Source organism: Xyrauchen texanus, chromosome 2, assembly GCF_025860055.1.
Source record: "Xyrauchen texanus isolate HMW12.3.18 chromosome 2, RBS_HiC_50CHRs, whole genome shotgun sequence".
Taxonomy (NCBI): Eukaryota; Metazoa; Chordata; class Actinopteri; order Cypriniformes; family Catostomidae; genus Xyrauchen; species Xyrauchen texanus.
The window spans coordinates 32,803,410-32,824,640 of NC_068277.1; the positions used below are offsets into that span (position 1 = coordinate 32,803,410).

Consider the following 21,231-nt stretch of genomic DNA (forward strand, 5'->3'; position numbering starts at 1 on the left):
TTATTTGATCAAAAATACAGAAACAACATTGATATTCTGAACTCTTTTTACAATTTAAAAGAACAGTTTTCTATTTGAATATATTGTAAAATGCAATTTGTGATCAAAGCTGAATTTTCAGCATCATTACTGCAGTCTTCTGTGTCACATGATCCTTCAGAAATCATTAAAATATGCTGATTTTCTAATATGGGCATATTTAAAGTGCATTTTACTCATTTACACCTGAACACATATTTGCAAGCACAAGCATTGATGATAATGAGGGAGCATAAACACTAGATAAAATATATTCTAAACATTCATATAATTTTATATCATATTACATATCATATTTATATCATAGAGCATACAATTTAAATATCTGCTTTAACCGAAACAGCATTTAAATGTAACTAAAACTTGCTTATTAGGATACATTTCAAATTTCAATACTCTGAATCCTGGCTGGCAAGTCTGGAAACAGTCCCACTTGTAAAATATGTACATGTTTATATAAAATAGCATGTCAACTAAGAAAAACTAAATGATTTACTCGTCCGAAATTGTATCCTCGGCTGGATCAAGTCCCTCTTCAAAATACAAACGTTCATCGGAGTCCACTCTTCTTCTGAGGAAAATGTTAACTCTTTGTCACTATCCTGGAGCTTCCTCACCTGTGTATCTTGCGATTTTTCAAACACCCAGAAAAGGGAATGAACTAAATGCTTTTTAAGGCACAGTCGGGGGCTTTCACCATTTGCATTGATCGTCTCAGCACATTAGCGTATGAATAGCGTGCTCTGCCCGTTGGTGTGATCACATTAGGGATAATTAGCTGAGCCAGGAGAAATTGTACATCGCTTTGTTTCATAAAGATTACATTGCCGGAGAATATTTGTTTTAAATTTGAATTGTTTTATTTAAAAGTAGACATTTTAAGCTTTCTTTAGAAATATGTTTCATGTTTGTGTGATAAGTATTTGCAGAGTTTATTTTATTTTTGTGGCGTGTTTCTGAAATATGCTCGTGGAGACAGAGACTGCTGAAAGCTCACCCTTTTTATTTTCTTTATTTTACAAAAGTACAAGGTTTTGTTGTTATTTTGAGGGTACACAAATAAAAGTAGACCCTTTATAGTCTCTAATGATGTCTTACACTTATCTGTATGCCCCAAAATGACGGAGTATTTTATGTTGTTTCTGCTGTAATGACGGAAAAATCCAGCAGGATGCGCCGGAGCGTCCATTGACCCCAGAGGGTTAAAATAGTTTTTTGTTTTAAATATAATTGTATTAATATTATACTTTTTAATTAATTTAATGAATTTAATGAATCTAAATTGAAAAACTACAAACCAATAAAATTATCACACTTTTATTCAAAGTAACGCAGCAAAATTGGACAGAAAATATATTATAACAATATTAAATAAATTATTCTTTATTCAGTTCTTTAACAATCAAAATTAACAGATTAAAAAGCCTGGCCGGGCCTCTTTTCTCTCTATGTTTCTCGCATAGAGCAACTAAGGCCGGGGCCCTTACACGCATTGAGGGAAGGGGGTCTTAGCCCTTATTCAGGGCGGAGAAGACCCTGCGGAGGCCACGCCTACCCGAGAGGGGAGGCAAGTTTAAGTGGCAAAACCATCAGAGGCCTGCTTAGGGCCTATGTGGAAAAGTCGGTGCGGTGGTGGATCCAGCCTCATAGAGGGGGGAACATACAGCACGGCAGCCGAGGCAGTCATGACTGCCTAAGGGAAACACGGGAGACAGCTCGCCAGAGGGGACAGAACCGTGGTGTTACACACAGGGGGAGTCCGAAGGAGGCCTTACCTGTGGAGCACCTATACCAGTACAGGGTAGCTTGCGGTACCCGCAGTGGTTTGGGTCAGCGAGTTCCTCCGCTGAACTGCGACCCACGAGGGCTAGGGAGGAATCTAACCTGAGATCTCCTGGGAATTAAGGCGCACTGTTTCCCCTGGTTAGGGGGAAGGGCGCTAGGTGCAAGCGATTCACCCGGTCAGATCGTGGGCGTGCCACCGAGTTCTACGGGCTCGTTACCTGAGAAAACACGGGACGATACTGACTCAACTCAGAGATTGTAGAATCTCGCAAAATTGTTAGGTGTTGCCCAGCCCGCTGCTCTACAAATGTCTGCTAGGGCAGTGCCCCTAGCCAGTGCCCATGAGGACGCAACACTGCTGGTGGAGTGAGCTCGGACCCGCAAGGGGGGGGCACGGCCTCGGTGTGATAAGCCAGGGAAATGGCGTCGACAACCCAGTGGGCGAGTCTCTGCTTGGAGACAGCGTTCCCTTTCTGCTGTCCCCCAAAGCAGACGAAGAGCTGCTCAGAGCGTCTGGTGCTCTGTGTGCGGTCCAGATAAATACGTAAAGCACGTACTGGACACAGCAGTGAAAGGGCTGGGTCTGCCTCCTCCCGGGGTTACTTGCAGGTTCACCACCTGATCCCTGAAGGAGGTGGTAGGAACCTTGGGCACATAGCCCGGTCGCGGTCTTAGGATCACGAGAGTATCTGCCGGACCGAACTCCAGGCAAGCGTCGCTAACAGAGAACGCATGCAGGTCCCCGACCCTCTTGATGGAAGCGAGCGCGATCAGCAGGGCAGTCTTGAGAGAGAGGGCCCGGAGTCCAGCTGAGTCAAGCGGCTCGAAGGGGGGTCTCTGGAGTCCCGTAAGGACGACCGAGAGATCCCAGGAGGGGAACAGGTTAGGCCGGGAGGGAGTTATCCTCCGGGCACCTTTTAGGAACCTGACGATTAAGTCGTGCTTACCAAGAGACTTGCCGTCTATCGTGTCGTGGTGGGCCGCGATAGCGGCGACATACACCTTGAGGGTGGAGGGGGACAGCCGCCTCTTCTGAAGAAACACGAGCACTGACCTAACTGCGCACTTCTGCGGGTCTTCGGCTCGGGAAGAACACCAGTCCGCGAACAGATGCCACTTTAGAGCGTAGAGATGCCTGGTAGAGGGGGCTCTGGCTTGATTGATTGTATCTATGACGGTCGGTGGTAGGCCGGCTGGATCTTCCGCATCCCGTCCAAGGGCCAGACGTGGAGGTTCCAGAGGTCTGGGTGCGGGTGCCAGAGCGTGCCCCGTCCCTGAGAAAGAAGGTCCTTTCTCAGGGGAATTCGCCAGGGAGGGGCTGTCGTGAGGAGCGTGAGGTCCGAAAACCAAGTCCGGGTAGGCCAGTAAGGGGCTACCAGAATGACTTGCTCCTCGTCCTCCCTGACCTTGCATAGCACCTGTGCAAGAAGGCTCACTGGGGGAATGCGTACTTGCGCAGCCCCGCAGGCCAGCTGTGTGCCAACGCATCTGCCCTGAGGGGAGCCTCTGTCCGGGCATACCAGAGCGGGCAGTGGGAGGTTTCTTGGGAGGCAAACAGGTCTACCTGAGCCTTGCCGAACCGGTCCCAAATCAGCTGGACCGACTGGGGGTGGAGCCTCCACTCTCCGCCAGGCAAGCTTTGTCTTGACAGCGCGTCCGCTATCACATTGAGGTTGCCGGGGATGTGAGTGGCGCGCGGTGACTCCAGTCGCTGCTGACTCCAAAGGAGGAGACGACGGGTGAGCTGTGACATGTGGAGGGAGCATACTCCGCCTTGGCGGTTTATGTAGGCTACGACCGTGGTGCTGTCTGTCCTGACTAGGACGTGTTTGTTCCGAATTAACGGGAGAAACTTCTGCAGGGCCAGAAAAACAGCCAGCAGCTCTAGGCAGTTGATGTGCCAGCGCAGTGGGCCTCGGTTCCACCGGCCTGCGGCTGCGCGCCCGTTGCATACAGCGCCCCAACCCAATTTGGAGGCGTCGGTTGTGACCAGAACGCGTCGGGACACCTGCTGCAAGGGTACTCCTGCCCTTAGGAAGCAGAGGTCTGTCCAGGGTTTGAAGGTTTGGCGGCAGGCAGAGGTAACATTTATGTTGTGCGTGCCGCGGCGCCATGCTCGTCTCGGGACTCGAGTCCGGAGCCAGTGCTGAAGTGGTCTCATATGCATAAACCCCAGCGGCACGGCCGCCGCGGAGGATGCCATATGCCCCAGGAGCTGTTGGAAACGTTTTAGTGGGACCATGGCGCCTGGCTTGAAGGAAGCGAGGCATTTCAGCACTGACTGAGCAGGCTCGTTGGAGAGACGTGCTGTCATTGGGACTGAGTCTAACTCCAGACCGAGAAAAGAGATGCTCTGGACCGGGGAGAGCTTGCTCTTTTCCCAGTTGACCTGAAACCCCAAACGGCTGAGGTGGCTGAGCACCTGGTCTCTGTGTGCGCATAGTAAGTCTCGGGAGTGGGCCAGTATGAGCCAGTCGTCGAGGTAATTGAGTATGCGTATGCCGGCTTCTTGGAGCGGGGCAAGAGCTGCCTCTGCGACTTTCGTGAAGACGTGAGGGGACAGAGACAGGCCGAAGGGGAGGACTTTGTACTGATACGCCTGGCCGTCGAACACGAACCTTAGGAAGGTTTCTCGGTGAGCATTTTGAACGGGAGTTTGGACAAGGTCCGATTGAAAACTCGCAGGTCCAAGATTTTATTTATTAGACAAATTAGTAGTGAAAAATACACTCATTTGTCAAGGATAACACAATAAAGTTAAAAAAAAAACTTATTTCCATTGTGGTCCTTGATGTAAAGCACAACTTCACTCCTAGAGACAGATTATCATGGCACTGCATACTGGTATATTTACAACACTACAATAAAAATACACATTACCAAACTATACATCATACTTAGACATCATAATTAGACATCCACCAAACATTAATACAAATAAGTCACTAATACAACTTATCCAATAACCAACTTCTAACTTTCGTGCTAAAACCAACCGTATTTGACATACTCTTTATATCTAGAGGCAGCTTATTCCATTCCTGAGCCCCCGAGTATTCAAAAGACCTTCGACCATACATTGTTCTAAAGCGACATAATGTAATGTCCATTAAACTCTGCCTAGTATTATAACAGTGTGTCTCACTTACCCTAGAGATACACATATTAAGATACGAAGGAGCTCTTTTATTAATTATCTTGTGTACCATCTTTAATTTAAAGTGCACAACTCTACTTTCTATAGGTAACCACTTAAGATGTCTAAAATGGGAGGCATCAACATGTGTAAAACTATTAAAACCTAAAACCAACCGTATCAGTTTATTTTGAGATTTCTGTAACTTAACCAGCCAAAAACGAGACAAATTGGACATCCAAGAAATACATGCGTACTCTAGATGACATAACACTAAACATGATGCAAGTATTTTTAAATTTTGCTTATCCAAAAAACCCACACATCTAGCAAGAAATTTTGTCCTAGCATTAACTTTCCCTAAAATTTTCATAGCCATGCCTGTACCCCTTAAATCATTGTCCAAAACACATCCAAGATAATTAACAGTAGTTCTATTTGATATTATATAATCCCCTACCTTGATAATCAAGTTAGGAGCTTTGTTCAGTTTACTTCTTGTCCCAAATAATATGGATTCAGTTTTTCCTAGGTGCAATAAAAGTTTGTTATCAGAGAGCCAATCTCTTACCCTGCAAAGCTCCTCACCTAATCTTGTTTGAATTTTAGAAACATCCTTATTAGAAACCAGTAGAGCAGAGTCATCCGCATATAAAAACATATTACAATCACAAACAGCTTGCATGTCATTTATGTATAAGAGAAATAAAAGGGGCCTAGGACACTTCCCTGAGGAACTCAATATTTGTCTCCTCAGAGAGTACCCCATCAATTACTACCCTTTGAGTTCTCCCAGTTAAATAAGAGTTCAACCAGGCTATGACCATACTAGAAAAACCCATGACACTTAATTTATCCAGCAATATTGTATGGTTCGCTGTGTCGAAAGCTAAGGTCCAAGATCGGTCGTAAGCTGCCGCCTTTCTTGGGTACAACGAAGTAAGGGCTGTAGAAACCCTTCTTCGTTTCGGTTGGAGGGACAGGCTCTATTGCGTCCTTTAATAGAAGGGAGGCGATTTCTTTGTGCAGGGAGTGGGCATGTTGGCAGTGTACTGTGGAAAAATGTACGCCCACGAAGGGGGGCGGAGACCTGGCAAACTGAATTGCGTAACCGAGTCGAATGGTCCGGTGCAGCCAGCGTGACGGGTTGGGCAGTGAAAGCCACGCCTCTAAACTCCGTGCTAGGGGCACCAAGGGGACAGGTTTTTTGGACGTACCTGGCGGGGCTTCGCAGCAGTGCGGAACAGGTAACGCGGCGTCGGGAGGCAACGTGGCGTCCCGAGGCTCTGGTGCTGAGAATAATCTCAAAGCACTTACCTTGCTCCGCGCACCCGGCGGGGGGCGGGTTCATGACTGAGGAGGAGGTCTGATGTTGGCGTCCTCTGGACTCGTCTGAACCGGCCGGCCAGGGAACAGTCGTGGGGCTGGAGGCGGGGACACCGCGTCCATGGAGCCGGGACTGTTGAGGCCTGAAAGCAGAGTGCCGTGAGAACGGCATTTGCGGGCCAGGTGACCCCAGAGACAACAAGGAAATAGCTCTATAGTGTAAAGAATTAAAAAAAAATTCTCCTTCCGGCCCTCCACCGGGGAACGGAGTGGTCTTACCAGCTCCGGAGCTAAAGTCTCGGTCTCTGGGTCTGTCATCTCAGGAGCGCCTGGGAGCCTTCTGGGTCCTCAAGGGGGTCCGTGAGACGATGGGCGTCCAACTTCTGCGGGGAGCTCAACGCTGGGGCTGAGAGCTGGGCCCACTCACTTGTTAGTTGAGGCGGAGCACCACTTTCTTTCATTCTTGAAAGCCACAGGAGGACGCCCTCAGTGAGCAGACAGGGCATGGCCCCTTGCGGCAGGTTTGCGGCAGGGCAGGATGCTTTTTTGCTTGAAAATAGCCTTGGTCTGTTTCTTCACCACTGAGGACTGCTGGGTGAAGTCGTCAAGTGGTGTCGCTGAATGGACGGAGCTGGGAGATGGGGGCGTTTGAGAAAGCGTGCTTTGTCTGCCTCCCGTACTGCCTGTCCATCGTTGCGTTTCTGGACCACGGAGTGGCCATCGCCTGTTTGAGTGCAGTTCCTGCAGCACGTCAAGAACAGGACTACCCAAGTGCAGATTTGAAGTGCCCTGACCCGGGGGCCATGGCGTGCAGGGGGGAGCGGTCTGGGACCGTTCTACCACCGAGGGTAGCGAGAGCGGAGGAGCGAGGAAGCTGGGCTTGCTCAGCTCATCATGCACATCCGGGAAGGAATCCGGGGGGGGGGGTGCGGCTGTGAGCGGCGCACATGCCTGCGGAACCAATTAAGCCCGGGGAAGCATAGCGGACCTTCTTGCATCACTCTCAGACTGGGCGGAGACCCGAAGGTGCCGGCCCAGGCGAGTTATCCGCATTCGGCGCCGCTGTTACGCTCTCTTATGCAGCGGTGATGTCATCCTCCAATGCCGGGGAGCTCGAGGGGCCGCGGTTGGCTGTTAAGCGGACCGCAATAATCCCGAGCTCGGGGGAAGCAGGCAAGCATGGCAGGGAGGCGGGAGGTTTTCGAGGGGATATACCCAGCGAAAGCGTCCCGTTATTCTCCCCAGATCGTTCTTCATCGCCCGCGGCGCCTGCCTCAATCCCGTAGGAAGGAGGCGAGGCGCGGGGGGCGGCTGAAATGGCTCTCTCTCACTACAAGAGAAAGCAGAGATCGCAACGCTGCCGCGGTTATGTTATCACTCTGAAAACATAACCCATTGGAGAGCATGCTCATCCCGAGCTCGGACGGAAACAAGCAAGCGTGCCGGGGAGGCGGGGGGTTTCGAGGGGGTTCACCCGGCAAAACGGAGCCCGTCACTGTCCCCAGATCGTTTTCATTGCCCGCTGCGCCTGCCTCAATCCCGTAGGAAGGAGGCGAGGCGCGGGGGGTGGCTGAAGCGGCTTTTTCTCACTACAAGAAAAAGTCTACGATGCTGAAAACATAGACCATTCATAAAAACGCTACCTACTTGTGATCGCAACCCAGGAATGCAAGGCAGTTTTTATGGCCGTCAGAGGTGGGGAGAATCAACGCATCCAGAAATTACTCAGAGGCGGAAAATCGTCTTTAAAAAGACGCGTCCTGAGAAGGACGTTCAACGCCTCTGTGTTTTGCTCTTTTAGAGCGAAATTCACTCTTTTAGAATAACTCTTTCGAGTTGTCTGCGCTGTCGAAGCACCCAGGGGCAAGAATGCACAGCCGTGCACGAATGAGAAAGCCGCTGTTGTGCGCCGTCAGATCCAACAGCATGCAGAGCGTCAGAGGTTTAAACAGGAACTTGGTGTGTAACTGCATGCACGACCATCGGCTCCGAAGAAATTTTCTGAATGAACTCCCGTATTTGCGCCGCTTAAATACCCGTATGTCCGGGGGCGGGACATGCAAATACTGGTTGCCAACTCTCATTGGCCTTTTTTCATAGTCCAGAGGTGAATATCGGCGCTCAAGAGAGACCCCTAGTGTCGCTTCTCTGACACAACGTGGAGAGAGCGACAGAAGGGGAACTCTAATGATATGCAAAACAACAGTCAAGTAATGAACTTAGCAGCTCTAGGCTAGCATCTTGCAAATACAAAAAGTTTAAATATGCTACACAGTCATTTTAATGAAAACAACAGGCAAAACACAGAACAGCAGAGGGCCTCTATTCTGTTTAAACGTATTTCCACTTTAATATAAAATTATTGTGCAAAACAGCAGTAAAAGAACTAAAACAACCTCAAACTGTAAACGACAGATGTAGCCTCAAGTGAAGAACAAAATTCTGCATTCAATTTTAATGTAATTGCTATACACATAGCAAATTGGACTGCTTTCTATTTAAGTAAAAGTGGCAGGTTTCTCTTCAAGAACAAAAGTTGCTCAGCTTTCTGGCAGTAGAGACGGTTCCTCTTCTCATCAAGAACATGAGATGCTGCACTGAATAGTCTCTCTCTCTCTGTGCTGCTGTTTGGGGCAGCGAAATACCTGCGTCCTATCCGTGCATGCAATGGAAAGCGATCTTTGTTCGTGTACCAGACGTCAAGAGGATTGTCGTGTTCGCGTGATATGAGCATGAAGCGATCGTCTGTGTTCCACAACTGCTTTCGGGTCCTTAAATAACGTATAATGTGCGAGGAAGGGCACCCGGTGGATGTTCTGGTACCCTCCTAATGTAAGATGGTGCCCCCCTAGGGAGTTGGTGCCCAACTCTATGACTGTATAGTATTCGTATAGGGAGCGGCGGTTCTGCTTTGAAATATTTCCACACAGCTGACATCGGCCTTTGCTTGGTAGCACCGTGAAAATGCCTAGGTTGATCGAGAGTGAAACCTGAGCACTGAGGGGCGGGGAGGCATATTTTTTCAGCTTATATTTTCAGCCTTTTTTCTCTTTCGGCCAAAACAAAAAATGCTATTTTCTTCTGAAATTTTGGTGCATCCCTAGTGACAACCACAGACTAGACTGGAGCCATGGAATACTCTGAGGACAGAGGCGTGGAAGGCGGAGCCATGGGATGCTCGAGAGGCAAAGCCATAGAAGGCCGCGACGCTTTATTTTTTCTGCAAATGGCCTCTAATAGTAACACCTAATAGACATCCCTGACAAAGACCTGTGCATGGTCCAAAATGTTTATTAGAAAGTTGGACTGTGTATATTTTTTGCCACAAAATGCATGATTTTTTTTTCTGGCTTTCTTAGTCCGTAATTCAAAAATCAAGGACATTTAAACACTATTAAACAACAGTGACTGTTGCACATCTTCTAAGTTAGAAAGCCAAAATGAGAAGTAGAAATGGAGGACTATTTGTGCATGGCTGATGAGTCAAAGAAAGTTCACATCAGGTGAAGTAGGGCTGCAGTCATTAAATGTGTTGAGTTGTATGAGGTGATGTGTAAGGGGAAGAGAAACTGACTGCAGTCTGTTAATGGCCCTTCAAAGTAAAGAGTCACAGAAAATAATCGCAAGGCTTTAGCCATTTTGCCCTGTCCTCTCCTCTCCCCTCCCTCTGTAGCATGCCCCTGTTGACCTCTGCAGCATGTTGCCATTTCTTAGTGAGTCTTGCATCAGCCTCCTCTCATGAAACTTTCATTCAATTGAAATATCCCACAAAGCACTGCTGTTTAACGCTTATTACCACACATTTCTATTTTACTTTTCTTGTCAATCTGCATTTTTTCTGTAATAATAATAATCTGAGAGAACATTTTGACATTTAAATTTGATAACAAATTTATGGCAGTGTTGTGGTGCATTCAGACCAGAGGCGTCGAGAGCATCATATTGACCGGAAGCCAATAATTTTCTATGTCAGCCAGCTACGAGAAGTGGCGCGTCTGTGGCTGGCACGTCTTGGGCAGTGGGGCCGTCAGACGAAAGTTCAAGTGCGGGCAACATTATAGTAATGAGCTTTGACGTGGTTCAGCGGCAACCTATTGGAATATAGAAGTGCTCCGCTCTAGCGAAGTCTAGAGAACACAACAGTGTAAATTTTGGTTCCCACCAAACAATAGTTTCGAAGACAAAATATAGGAGAAACGAATTATTGCCGTGGCTGGTTTTCCTGTAATATACGATCTGTCCCTGTTTGCTTACAGGCATATATGTATTTTATTTTGTTTATTTTGTAACAAAGAACCATAATTTTAATTACTTTCTGCCATTGATTGATTTCTTACTTTCACATTTAAAAGATTTCATGAGGATATATGCTACTTGTGATAGGTCGGCAAAAAGATGCTGGTCAACATGTCTGGATGATTTGCGGCCCCTTTAAATATAGTTCACAAAACCAAGAATTCTGTACGAACATTGCCACCTATTTCAACCAAGTCAGAGCGTCTCGCCTCCTCAGGTCTGAACTCACGGTCAGGCAATCTTGTCAGTGTCAAACTTACTTTTACAAATATTTATTGTAGAGGGTCTCAAATTCAAATCTACAAGCTCGAGTTTTTCAGTACTTTTACCTTAACAGACATCCCACAGGCGTGTTACTGGAATGTAGCCATGCTGTAAAACGGAGAATGTTGTGAAAACAGTCCGGGGAAAGGTTTAACCAAATTCAGAGTTGACGTCATTAAATGCAATGTCAGTGCTATTTCACAGCTGAATTAAAGCAATGGTGACAGCAAGATCATGACAGATCCAGACCCACTGCAGCCAAATAAGGTCAATTTGTTCTTCGCCATTTTGTTATTCAGTAAAAGGTTTGCAGTTCTTCTTCGTCACTACACAACTCAAGCTCTGGTGAGTAAAATCAGAATATTACCAGTGGCTAATAAAATACACATTTATTTGTTTAACAGTTAAAATCCACGATCCCGGTTCCGGGATTTAAAATTACGTCAGTAATAATGTACTTCCAATTTTAAATGTATGTGGAGTTGTTATGAGCTCATATCTGGTACCATTTGAAAGCTTAGAATGTCTACTTTCTTGAGATATGCATCACTTTGGCATTTGTTTTACACTAAGTAACTTATTTACAATAAATTACATAGTTCCACCCATCAAAAGTCGTGTCATAATTATGTGCGTTTTTGAATACATATGTCTCATATCAGCTCAAATATGACGCACATGTACAAACCATGTATCAAATGAAAGCTCTCATTGCCAGTAAGAAGTTCCAATAAGTCTTTTTATTGAGGTATAATCACATATCTAATACACTTCGAATGAATCATGAAGTATACAATCAACATTTGTAAACATACAAGTGAAATTATTGAATATTTGCCGTGCTACTCGCACTAGACAGCACAGTTAGCCACAAATGCTACATAATCCTTTACCTTAGGTTATTCTCTGCAAAATGAGCCGTTTTTCAGTGTTTTCTGTGGTTGTGTGCCCAAGTAATCCCTCGAGTGCAGAAACACCACAAAGTAATGTTATATGATATTCAACAATCCAGGAAAATATGTAAACATCCGATCCGGATAAAGCATATATTGCCGTAAAGCTTAGACCCTCCGCTTTCCGGCAATGTCTCTCAAGATCAAATAGACCAATCAGGGGCTGTGATATTGCATCCAGACTGTGAAGTGATCACTGGGTAGGTTACGTGCGCAAAACACACAGCCGCGTCTCACCAGACACCAGAGCGCATATTTACCACTTTCAACAGTGTTTTATGTAATGACAAAGGGTTTTCTGTAAAATTTATAGAACTGTATATGGGTATGGGGAGACTTTAGATTTGGGTAGGCGGAAAGTACACCAAAAAAAGGTAATATTCCTCCCTTCAAATAAATTGAAATAGATATTAAATAAAACATGATACGGACAAAATTCCTTTTTCAGGTATTTGCTGACATCTAGTGGAAACAGCCAAAACTGTCTGCTTGCTGCTAGGGTTTACAGGGCTTGAGTTATACACTTTCAAAAATGAATTTATATAAAAAAAATCAAAAAGCGCCTCTTTTTTTAGGAGGGTTATTACTGTTCAGACAACATATATTTAATTTTTTTAAATTTTTAGCAGTGTTTTATGCAACATCAAAGGGTTTTCTGTAAAATGACACCAAAACTGTGTATTTAGGCCAAAGTATGTGGGAATGGGAAGCTTTTTAATTTGGGTAGGCCAAATCCAGGCGGAAATCCCCAAAAATGACAAGGATCTTAAGAGGTTAAAGGAATACTTTAATACGGGTTCATTACAAGCACATTTTACAGCATTTGTGGCATAATGTCGAATACCACAAAAAAGAATTAAGACTCGTCCGTCCTTTCCTTTAAAAAAAAAAAGCATGAATCGAGGTTACAGTGAGGCACTTCCAATGGGAGTGAATGGGGCCAATATGTTGAGGGTTTAATGGCAGAAATATGAAGTTTGTAAATTTATAAAAGCACTTACATTAATTATTCTGTTGAAACTTATGTATTATTTACATAGTTGTTTTAGTGCATACAGTGTTATGTTGTCATGGCAATGGAGTTGTAAAATTGGATATATCTTTGCAGAAAAGGTAAGTGATTTTATCACATTAAAATTCGATTTACACAAATAATGTTTACGTTTACGGATTGGCCCCATTCACTTCAATTGTACGTGTCTCACTGTAACCCAGAATTTTGCTATTTTTATTTATTTATTTTATATATTTCTCCCCAATTTGGCATGCCCAATTCCCAATGGGCTCGAAGTCCTCATGGTGGAATTGTGACTCGCCTTAATCCGGGTGGTGGAGGACCAATCTCAGTTGCCTCCACGTCAATCCACGCATCTTATCATGTCCCTTGTTGAGCAGGTTACCGTGGAGACATTGCACGTGTGGAGGCTTCACGCTATTCTCAACTCACCACGCGTCCCACCGAGAGCGATAACCACATTATAGCAACCTTGAGGAGGTTAACCCAATGTGACTCACCCTAGCATCCGGGCTAGTTGGTTGCTTGGAAGCCTGACTGGAGTCACTAAGCACACCCTGTATTCGAACTTGCCACTCCAGGTGTGGTAGTTGCTTTTTTTTTTTTATAAATGGATGGACAAGTTAAAATACATTATTGTGGTGATCAACATTATGCCACAAATGCTGTAGATTGAGCATAACTTGTATTGCACCTGGAATATTCCTTTAAATACATGCTGGAGTTTATGCAATATTTATATTCATTATGACCAGGGCTTGACTGTTACTCAGTCATCTCGTTCTGTTGTTCCACCATCCATCCTTGCTAGATTCTGTGGGCTTGTCAGTAAGAATTGGGGCTTGTGGGTTAAGTCCTCCTCAATAATGAATAAGTATTCAAGCATGTCTAGTATACACAGGAGTGCTGAGTAAGGGGTCTGCCCACTGATTAGTGAACATTATACCTGCATGAATGAACTGAGTGATTATGAGCTATAGGTTCTTCATAAGGTTGTCAGGACCTGTTTGTCAGTGTCCTCTTCATCTCAGTGTTTAGACTATTGAACGAAAGACTGGTTGAAAATACTTTTGACAAAGCTGTTCTAAAATCAGCTGTAATAAAATGTATAATTCTTATTCTAAAAAATCCTATCACAGAGCGTATTTTCAATACAATGGCAGTAGATAGTGCCTCAATTTAAAGCTTAAAAATGACCTAAAAGTATCAGTAACGTTGTCCAGACGACCCCCTGCTTCATATTATAAGTCTTCAGCTGGCATACGATTGAAATAAATTTTGCAGTGAAAATCTTAACTTCCCTTCCATGTTCATGAGGACCATGAGAGAAACTTGTTCACAGTGGCTAAGTGTGAGAATTTTGTTTTGCTTTAAAAACAATGCCAAATTATGACAGAATTAAAATTTTTGGATGATCTGTTTCTTTAATATGCCAAGCTGATATGTTGTTTGGCAATTTCAAACAGCATACAGTTAAGAACAGATACAGTAATTACTGTTTGTTACTTGGCAGAAGGATTGTTTATTTACATTGTGCCTAAGAACACCACTTATCTGTGGTGAAATCACTGTAACGCACAGCCTCTCTTGGCTTCTCAAGGCATCTCAGTTCCTGAATATGTATTTTCCAAATGTCTTGGCTCCTGCAGTGTATTTGTTTGTTTTGAAAGTGTAAAAGTGTCCTCCCTTGCACATCACGCCTAGTCCTCTCTTAAATTGGGATGTCCTCTTGGCTCCGAGACGTCTGCATTCTAGAGCCATTTTTACTTACCTTTCTTACCCCTCTGAAGTGTTAACGCCAACAGCACTCAACGGCTGATAACTTTAGCTATTCACTAGCCATCATTCCCTTAGCAACGAAGAGAGGAATAGAAAAGACAGAGAGAGACGCAACTATTCTTAGAATCCAATGGATTTTAAAACTGTGTAGGTGGCGGGAGCATTTGAGTTCAGCATTTCCCCACAGTCTAATAATTACTATCCCATTAAGAACTCTGAGCTGCGTGTATGTTGTGTATGCTGATTTTGTTTACTTTGACAGCCCAGTTAATATATCCACAACAAAGAGGTGTTAATTTGGAGATGTTTTTTGTGTTTGTGTAGTGGTTTGTATTCTGGGACTTTTGAAGATACCTACCACCATTGCTTCCAGATGCAGACACCATGAAAACAAAAGCTTGTTTATGCCGCCTGCTTTGCTCTGATCGCTGAGGGATTAGGTATTGTTTGGATTATTTTTACCTAGGATGACTTCCTGTTTGGGGTTGTGCCATACAATCCTATTGAAGTTGGTTTATTTTAATTCGCTGGCCACAACACTGCAGGTTTCAGCCCCCTGCGTACATACTGTACTGCCAGCTTGTTAAATATAGGACTAGGAGTTTTAGTTGAGTGCTGGACCCAGACAACAGTGGATTGCAATTCAAACAGTTATAAAGTGTTATAAACACCTAGATAACTGTATCGCTGTCATGAAATCAGTCGGTTAGGAAGTATTAGCAGGCCACTAGCTAGCTATCCGACTAATATTACATCATTGTGTAACAAAAAAGAAAGCACTTACAATACAATACAGCTATCAACTGAGCACAACCGCAATTTTGTCATCAACACCATTGCTGTTTATACATGTACTATTTAATTAAATGTTTATATATATATATATATATATATATATGTATATGATCTATAGCACTGTCACTTCCGCTAACTTTTTGACACAGGAAAGAAAGTATTTCTTCTTGTGATGTTTATTGGCGGTTGGCAATCCTGCTAATTGTGCATTACTGCCACCTACTAAGCTGTAGTGTGGAGCATCACAAGAAAGTCTTTCAGTGGAGTAAACCGTCAACTGACGATGAAGAAATTGGCAAAAATTAAATGAGGTCACACACCTTATGTAGGATTAAATCCTTAACTGAGTATACTTCTTTAACTTCAAATAAAAGGTATCTTACCCTGTCGAGTTTTCTTGTAAACAAACAAGTTATGTTTACATTCATTCTTGAGGTCTAACAAATGTGTGGAATGCATTTTCTCCCCCTTTAATGGAATGAAATGTACAGTGCATTCAAGAAGTATTCAAACCCCTTCATTTTTTTCACATTTTGTTATGTTGCAGACTTATGCTAAAATGCTTTAAATTATAATTTTATTTCTGCATCAATCTACACCCCATATCCCATAATGACAGTCTCAAGTCTTTTTGGGTATGATGCGACAAGCTTTGCAGACCTGGATTTGGGGATTTTTGGCCATTCTTCTCTGCAGATCCTCTCAAGCTCTGTCAGGTTGGATGGGAACAATTGGTGGACAGCTATTTTCAGGTCTCTCCAGAGATGTTCGATTGGGTTCAATTCCAGGTTCTGGCTGGGCCACTCAAGGACATTTACAGAGTTGTCCCTAAGCCACTCTTGTGTTGTCTTGGCTGTGTACTTAGGGTCATTATCCTGTTGGAAGGTGAACCTTCACTTGGTCTGAGGTCCTGAGGGCTCTGGACCAGATTTTCATTAAGGATATTTCTGTATTTTGATGTGTTCAGCTTTCCTTCAACCCTGACCAGTACCCCAGTCCTTGCTGCTGAAAATCACCCCCACAGCATGATGCTACCACACTATGCTTCACCGTTGGGATGGTATTGTGCAGGTTATGAGCAGTGCCTGGTGCCTGCCCAGACATGACACTTGGAGTTCAGGTCAAACAGTTCAATCTTCGTTTCATCAGACCAGAGAAACTTCTTTCTCACTGTCTGAGAGTCCTTTAGGTACTTTTTTTATTTCTTGCACCGAGAGGCTACCGTCTGGCCACTCTGCCATATAGCCCTGATCGGTGGAGTGTTGCAATGATGATTGTTCTTCTGCAAGTTTCTCCATCTCCACACATGATCTCTGGAGCTCAACCAGAGTGACCATCGGGTTCTTGGTCACCTCTCTTAAAAAGGCCATTCTCCCTCGATTGCTTAGTTTGGCCAAGTGGCCAGCTCTAGGAACAGTCCTGGTTGACAGGCCATTGTGGCCTGGGAACCTTCAATGCAGCCTAAAGATTTTTGTAACCTTCCCCGGATCTGTGCCGCTACACAATCCAGTCTCTGAGCTCTGCAGGCAGTTCCTTTGACCTCATGGTTTGGTTTTTGCTCTAATATGCAGTTTCAGCATATATAGATAGAAAGTGTGTTCCTTTCCAAATCATGTCCAATCAATTGAATTTGCCACAGATGGAATCCAATCAAAGTATAGAAACATCTCAAAGATGATCCAGAGAAATGGGATGCAACTGAGCTAAATTTCAGGTGTCATAGCAAAGGGTCTGAATGCTTATGTCAGTGTGATATTTCAGTTTTTTCTTTATAATAATTTAGCAAAGTTATCAAAAATCTGTTTTATCCTTTGTCATTATGGGGTATGGAGTGTAGAATGATGGGAAATGTTCTTTTTATTTAAAACATTTTTGCATAAAAATGAAGCATGTAAAAACAAATGAAGGGGTGTGTATACTTTCTGAATGCACTTTATGTTGTGAATCTCGTGATTAAAATCAAATGATATGAATACAAATATTGTGATAATATTTTTGGCCATACTGCCCAGCTCTAGGTGGAATCATCTGTTAGTTCGACCAATGGCAGATAAAGTGTGTATTCAAAAAGCAGTTGCTAGTGTTTTGCAGAAATTACACTTGCCATCTTTAAAAAGGAACTGAATGTGTTTACTATCTACAAGGCAATTATGAGAACACATTTTTCACATTTAATTATTTCATCTATTAACAGACCTAGTTTCATTTCTTCAGTCATCAGAGGCTGTTATTGTGTTGTACCGATTTCGTATTGATTTTGAGATACCCGAGGCTTGTATGATATCAAAGCCAACATTTCGGTATCAATCCAACCCTAGTTTTAGTGCATGCTTGTAAGTGAGAAATGTAAGTGTAAGTGACGATGGGGAGCAGTGCCTAGAGGCAGAGACTTGTGTCTGCTGCTCTCTACTTGAGTAGAATTTAAATCAGGTCTGCCCCAACCAAACATCTTACATATTCTCTTTGAAGAGCTGTTCAGTTCTCTCTACTACACTAACACTTAACAATATGCTTCAGCTGTACTACTTTAAGAGAAACCTGAATATCAGAATAAAATTATCACATTTTTAATTCATGTACAAGTCATTCTGTATGAGTGTGTTGTGGAAAGTGACCGAATTCACAATTGTTTACTAGCTGGATAGCTGGTGGTTAATTGGATAAGTCATGTGACAGTGATTATGACATATAGCATCAGTAAGGACAGCTAGATTGTTTCAAGGTAAATAAATGTTTCTAAATTCATTGTATACTTAGTATTTTCCTTAATTTAAACAGATTTAGCCCTAAAAAAAAAAGTTAATAATACCTAGCACCCCTTGAAGGTCCCATTTTTTTATTGATCACAAGCATGGGGGATGCTTATTGATCACAAGTCATGTGTTTGACCTGAGCAATGGAAGACTGAGGGAGGGAGGAAAAATCATCATGGCCCTGTTTACACCTAGTATTAAGATGCGTTTCTGGTGACAACGGGTGTTATTGGGGTCTAAAACTTTTTGAGATTTGTTCACTTCAACCACGTTTGGAGGCAGTCAAAGATGCATTTAACCACATTGTACTTGCAGTGTAAACGCTTAGCCGTTCAAATTTGTTTCAACAATAGCAAAGTGCCACCTACTTCCCTGCCAATCAACAGGTGTGCTAAAACAAGAGTTTAAACTTCGCTGGTTATGTGCAGCTTGAATGGGAAATAACCGATCGATCAGAAAATTTGAAATGGCAAATACATTGTCATACATGCACAAGAACTTCTTCAGCATGCCTGATATCAACATGCGGTGACGCAGATTAGAAGTACGCACATCTGAAGCGTAGTTAATTAGGTACTTCATTAAAAAATTAAGAATTATGCTCTAAATTTCATGTTTGAAATTTGACTAAAATTTGGCTGCTGATTAATTGCAATTATGATGATTAATTGTCTATTTTAAGGCTTTCGTGATTGTAATGATTAATAGTCATACAACTTGTCATGTTCTTAAGGTGTATGTGTGCTTAAGAAGTCTTTTATTCATATTTAGTTGGAATCATATTATAAAATAATGCTATATGAAAACTTAAGAATGACTTTTTTGAAAGATTATATTTTAAATATCAAATTTATTTTCAAATACTTTAATATATGTCCCCCTATTATGTAATTGTAAAACTTCTGTCCTAAATTCTTTACTTAAACATGTTATTTTAAGGATCACTGGCTAAACCCAGCCATTATACTTTCAAAATCCTAATTTCAAAATTTGCAGCGAACCTCCGCAGAGGGCACTGACAGCACTTCTGAATCTTCATGTGCTCTCAGGAACTGCTCTGCGGTGGCGGACAGTGAGACTGATGCCGTTCATTTGCTTTAACACCAAAAAATTTGATTAAAAAAAGTGCGGCATTCATAGTATTTCTATATTCCTTTAAAATGTCCTTTTTTGATATAAAATGTGATTTATCTGAAATAATCACAGTAAGATCAAATAATCATGATTAGACGATTATTTGATAAATCGCTTTATTGAGAGAAACCGTGGGACATTTTATTGTCGCACTGTCTTATTATTTTTAGTTTTTTGTGCTTTATTATTAATAAAATACTGCCATAATGACAGATGTATGTCCCCTCGAAATTTGAACTGGCCAAAAGAGATGCATATCATGACCAAGTGTAAACAGTGATGTGTCTCGCTTGTCCACTTGTAAATGAATCGTCCAAAAATGCATCTTAATAAGAAGTGTAAACAGGGCCAGTGTTTGATATTCTTTTTGGTGCCAGAAATTACATACAGTATTTTTTTATGGTAGTGTTGTTGGAAAAGTCTATGCCTAAAGAGGCTCATAAGGACAAGAGAAGCTTGACATTTCACACTCTCGAAGTGTGGCATTTTAACTGCTTTATTTAACACACATCTTCTGTGTGCCTGTTGCCTTGCAGCAAGATGTGGAGAAGCTTACAGACATTGAAAAACTCTACCTCTATCTCAAGTTGCCTTCTGGACCCAGCAGTGGCAATGAGAAAAGGTGTGATTTTTGTTAAAAACATTTTTATATATATTATCTTTTTGCAGAATCTAATATATATATATATATTATATATATTATATATACCAATCAGCCACAACATTGAAACCACTTGCCTAATATTGTGATGGTCCCCCTCGTGCCACCAAAATATTACCAACCCTCATCTCATAATAGCATTCTGAGATGATATCCTTCTCACCACAGTTGTACAGAGCAGTTATCTGAGTATTTGTATTCGTAGTATTTGTCAGTTCAAACCAGTCTGGCCATTCTCGGCTGACCTCTCTCATCAATATTGTTGTTGTGCATGAAAATCCCATGAGATCAGCAGTTACAGAAATACTCAAACCAGCCCATCTGTCAGCAACAATCATGCCATGGTCAAAATCACTGAGATCAAATTTTTTCCCCAATTTGATGGTTGATGTGAAAATGAACTGAAGCTCCAGACACGTATTTGCATGATTTTATGCACTGCACTGCTGCCACACGATTGGCTGATTAGATAATCACATGGATGACTGTTGGTGCCAGATGGGCCAGTTTGAGTATTTCTATAACTGCTGATCTTCTGGGATTTTCACACACAACAGTATCTATAATTTACTCGGAATGGTGCCAAAAACAAAAAACATGCAGTGAGCGGCAGTTCTGTGGATGGAAACGCCTTGTTGATGAGAGAGGTCAACAGAGAATTGCCAGACTGAGTCGAACTGACAAAGTCTACGGTAACTCAGATAACCGCTCTTTACAATTGTGTTGAGAAGAATATAATCTCTGAATGCTATTCTGAGATACAGCTTGGTGAAGTTTTGGCGGCATAAGGGGGAACTACATAACATTAGGTAGGTGGTTTTAATGTTGTGGCAGTGTATATATACTGTTTTTAAATGAAATGTTTATTGACTTTTGAGCAGCATGGTCAGTTTTGTTAATGTATTTAAGGCTTTCATCATTACTACCATACTAAGGTTAGCTAATGGCTAAGAAACATAATAGGAAACACAGCCACAAAACAATATACCACAAAAATACTCTTGATATGATTTCAAATTGTACTTGGCTCTCACTTTATTCTCTTCTTTCAGTGAGCAGAGCCCCATGACATCAAGTCGTGCCCAGCAGATGCATGCATTTAGCTGGATTCGTAACCACCTTCAAGAGCATCCTGAAACCTCACTGCCTAAACAGGAAGTCTACGATGAGTACAAGTAAGTTAGGAATTATGTGGCATTTTGCTCTTCCCAAAGTTAAAACCCAACCAACTTACAGAGGTCATGATGTTTTTCACTAGACTTTGCAAGTTTAATTTAGAGACTTTTAGTTCAGAA

The 21,231-nt window shown here is 42.9% G+C and overlaps 1 protein-coding gene across 1 annotated transcript in view; it reads left to right on the top strand.

The window, feature by feature from the left end:
* Positions 1–21,231, top strand: part of LOC127663523 (DNA-binding protein RFX7-like) — a 69,147-nt gene that overhangs the window by 26,556 nt on the left and 21,360 nt on the right. The window contains exons 3-4 of the mRNA XM_052155143.1: positions 19,812–19,897; positions 20,989–21,111. Coding sequence (XP_052011103.1) covers positions 19,812–19,897; positions 20,989–21,111 — 209 coding nt within the window. The remainder of the gene's footprint in view (positions 1–19,811; positions 19,898–20,988; positions 21,112–21,231) is intronic.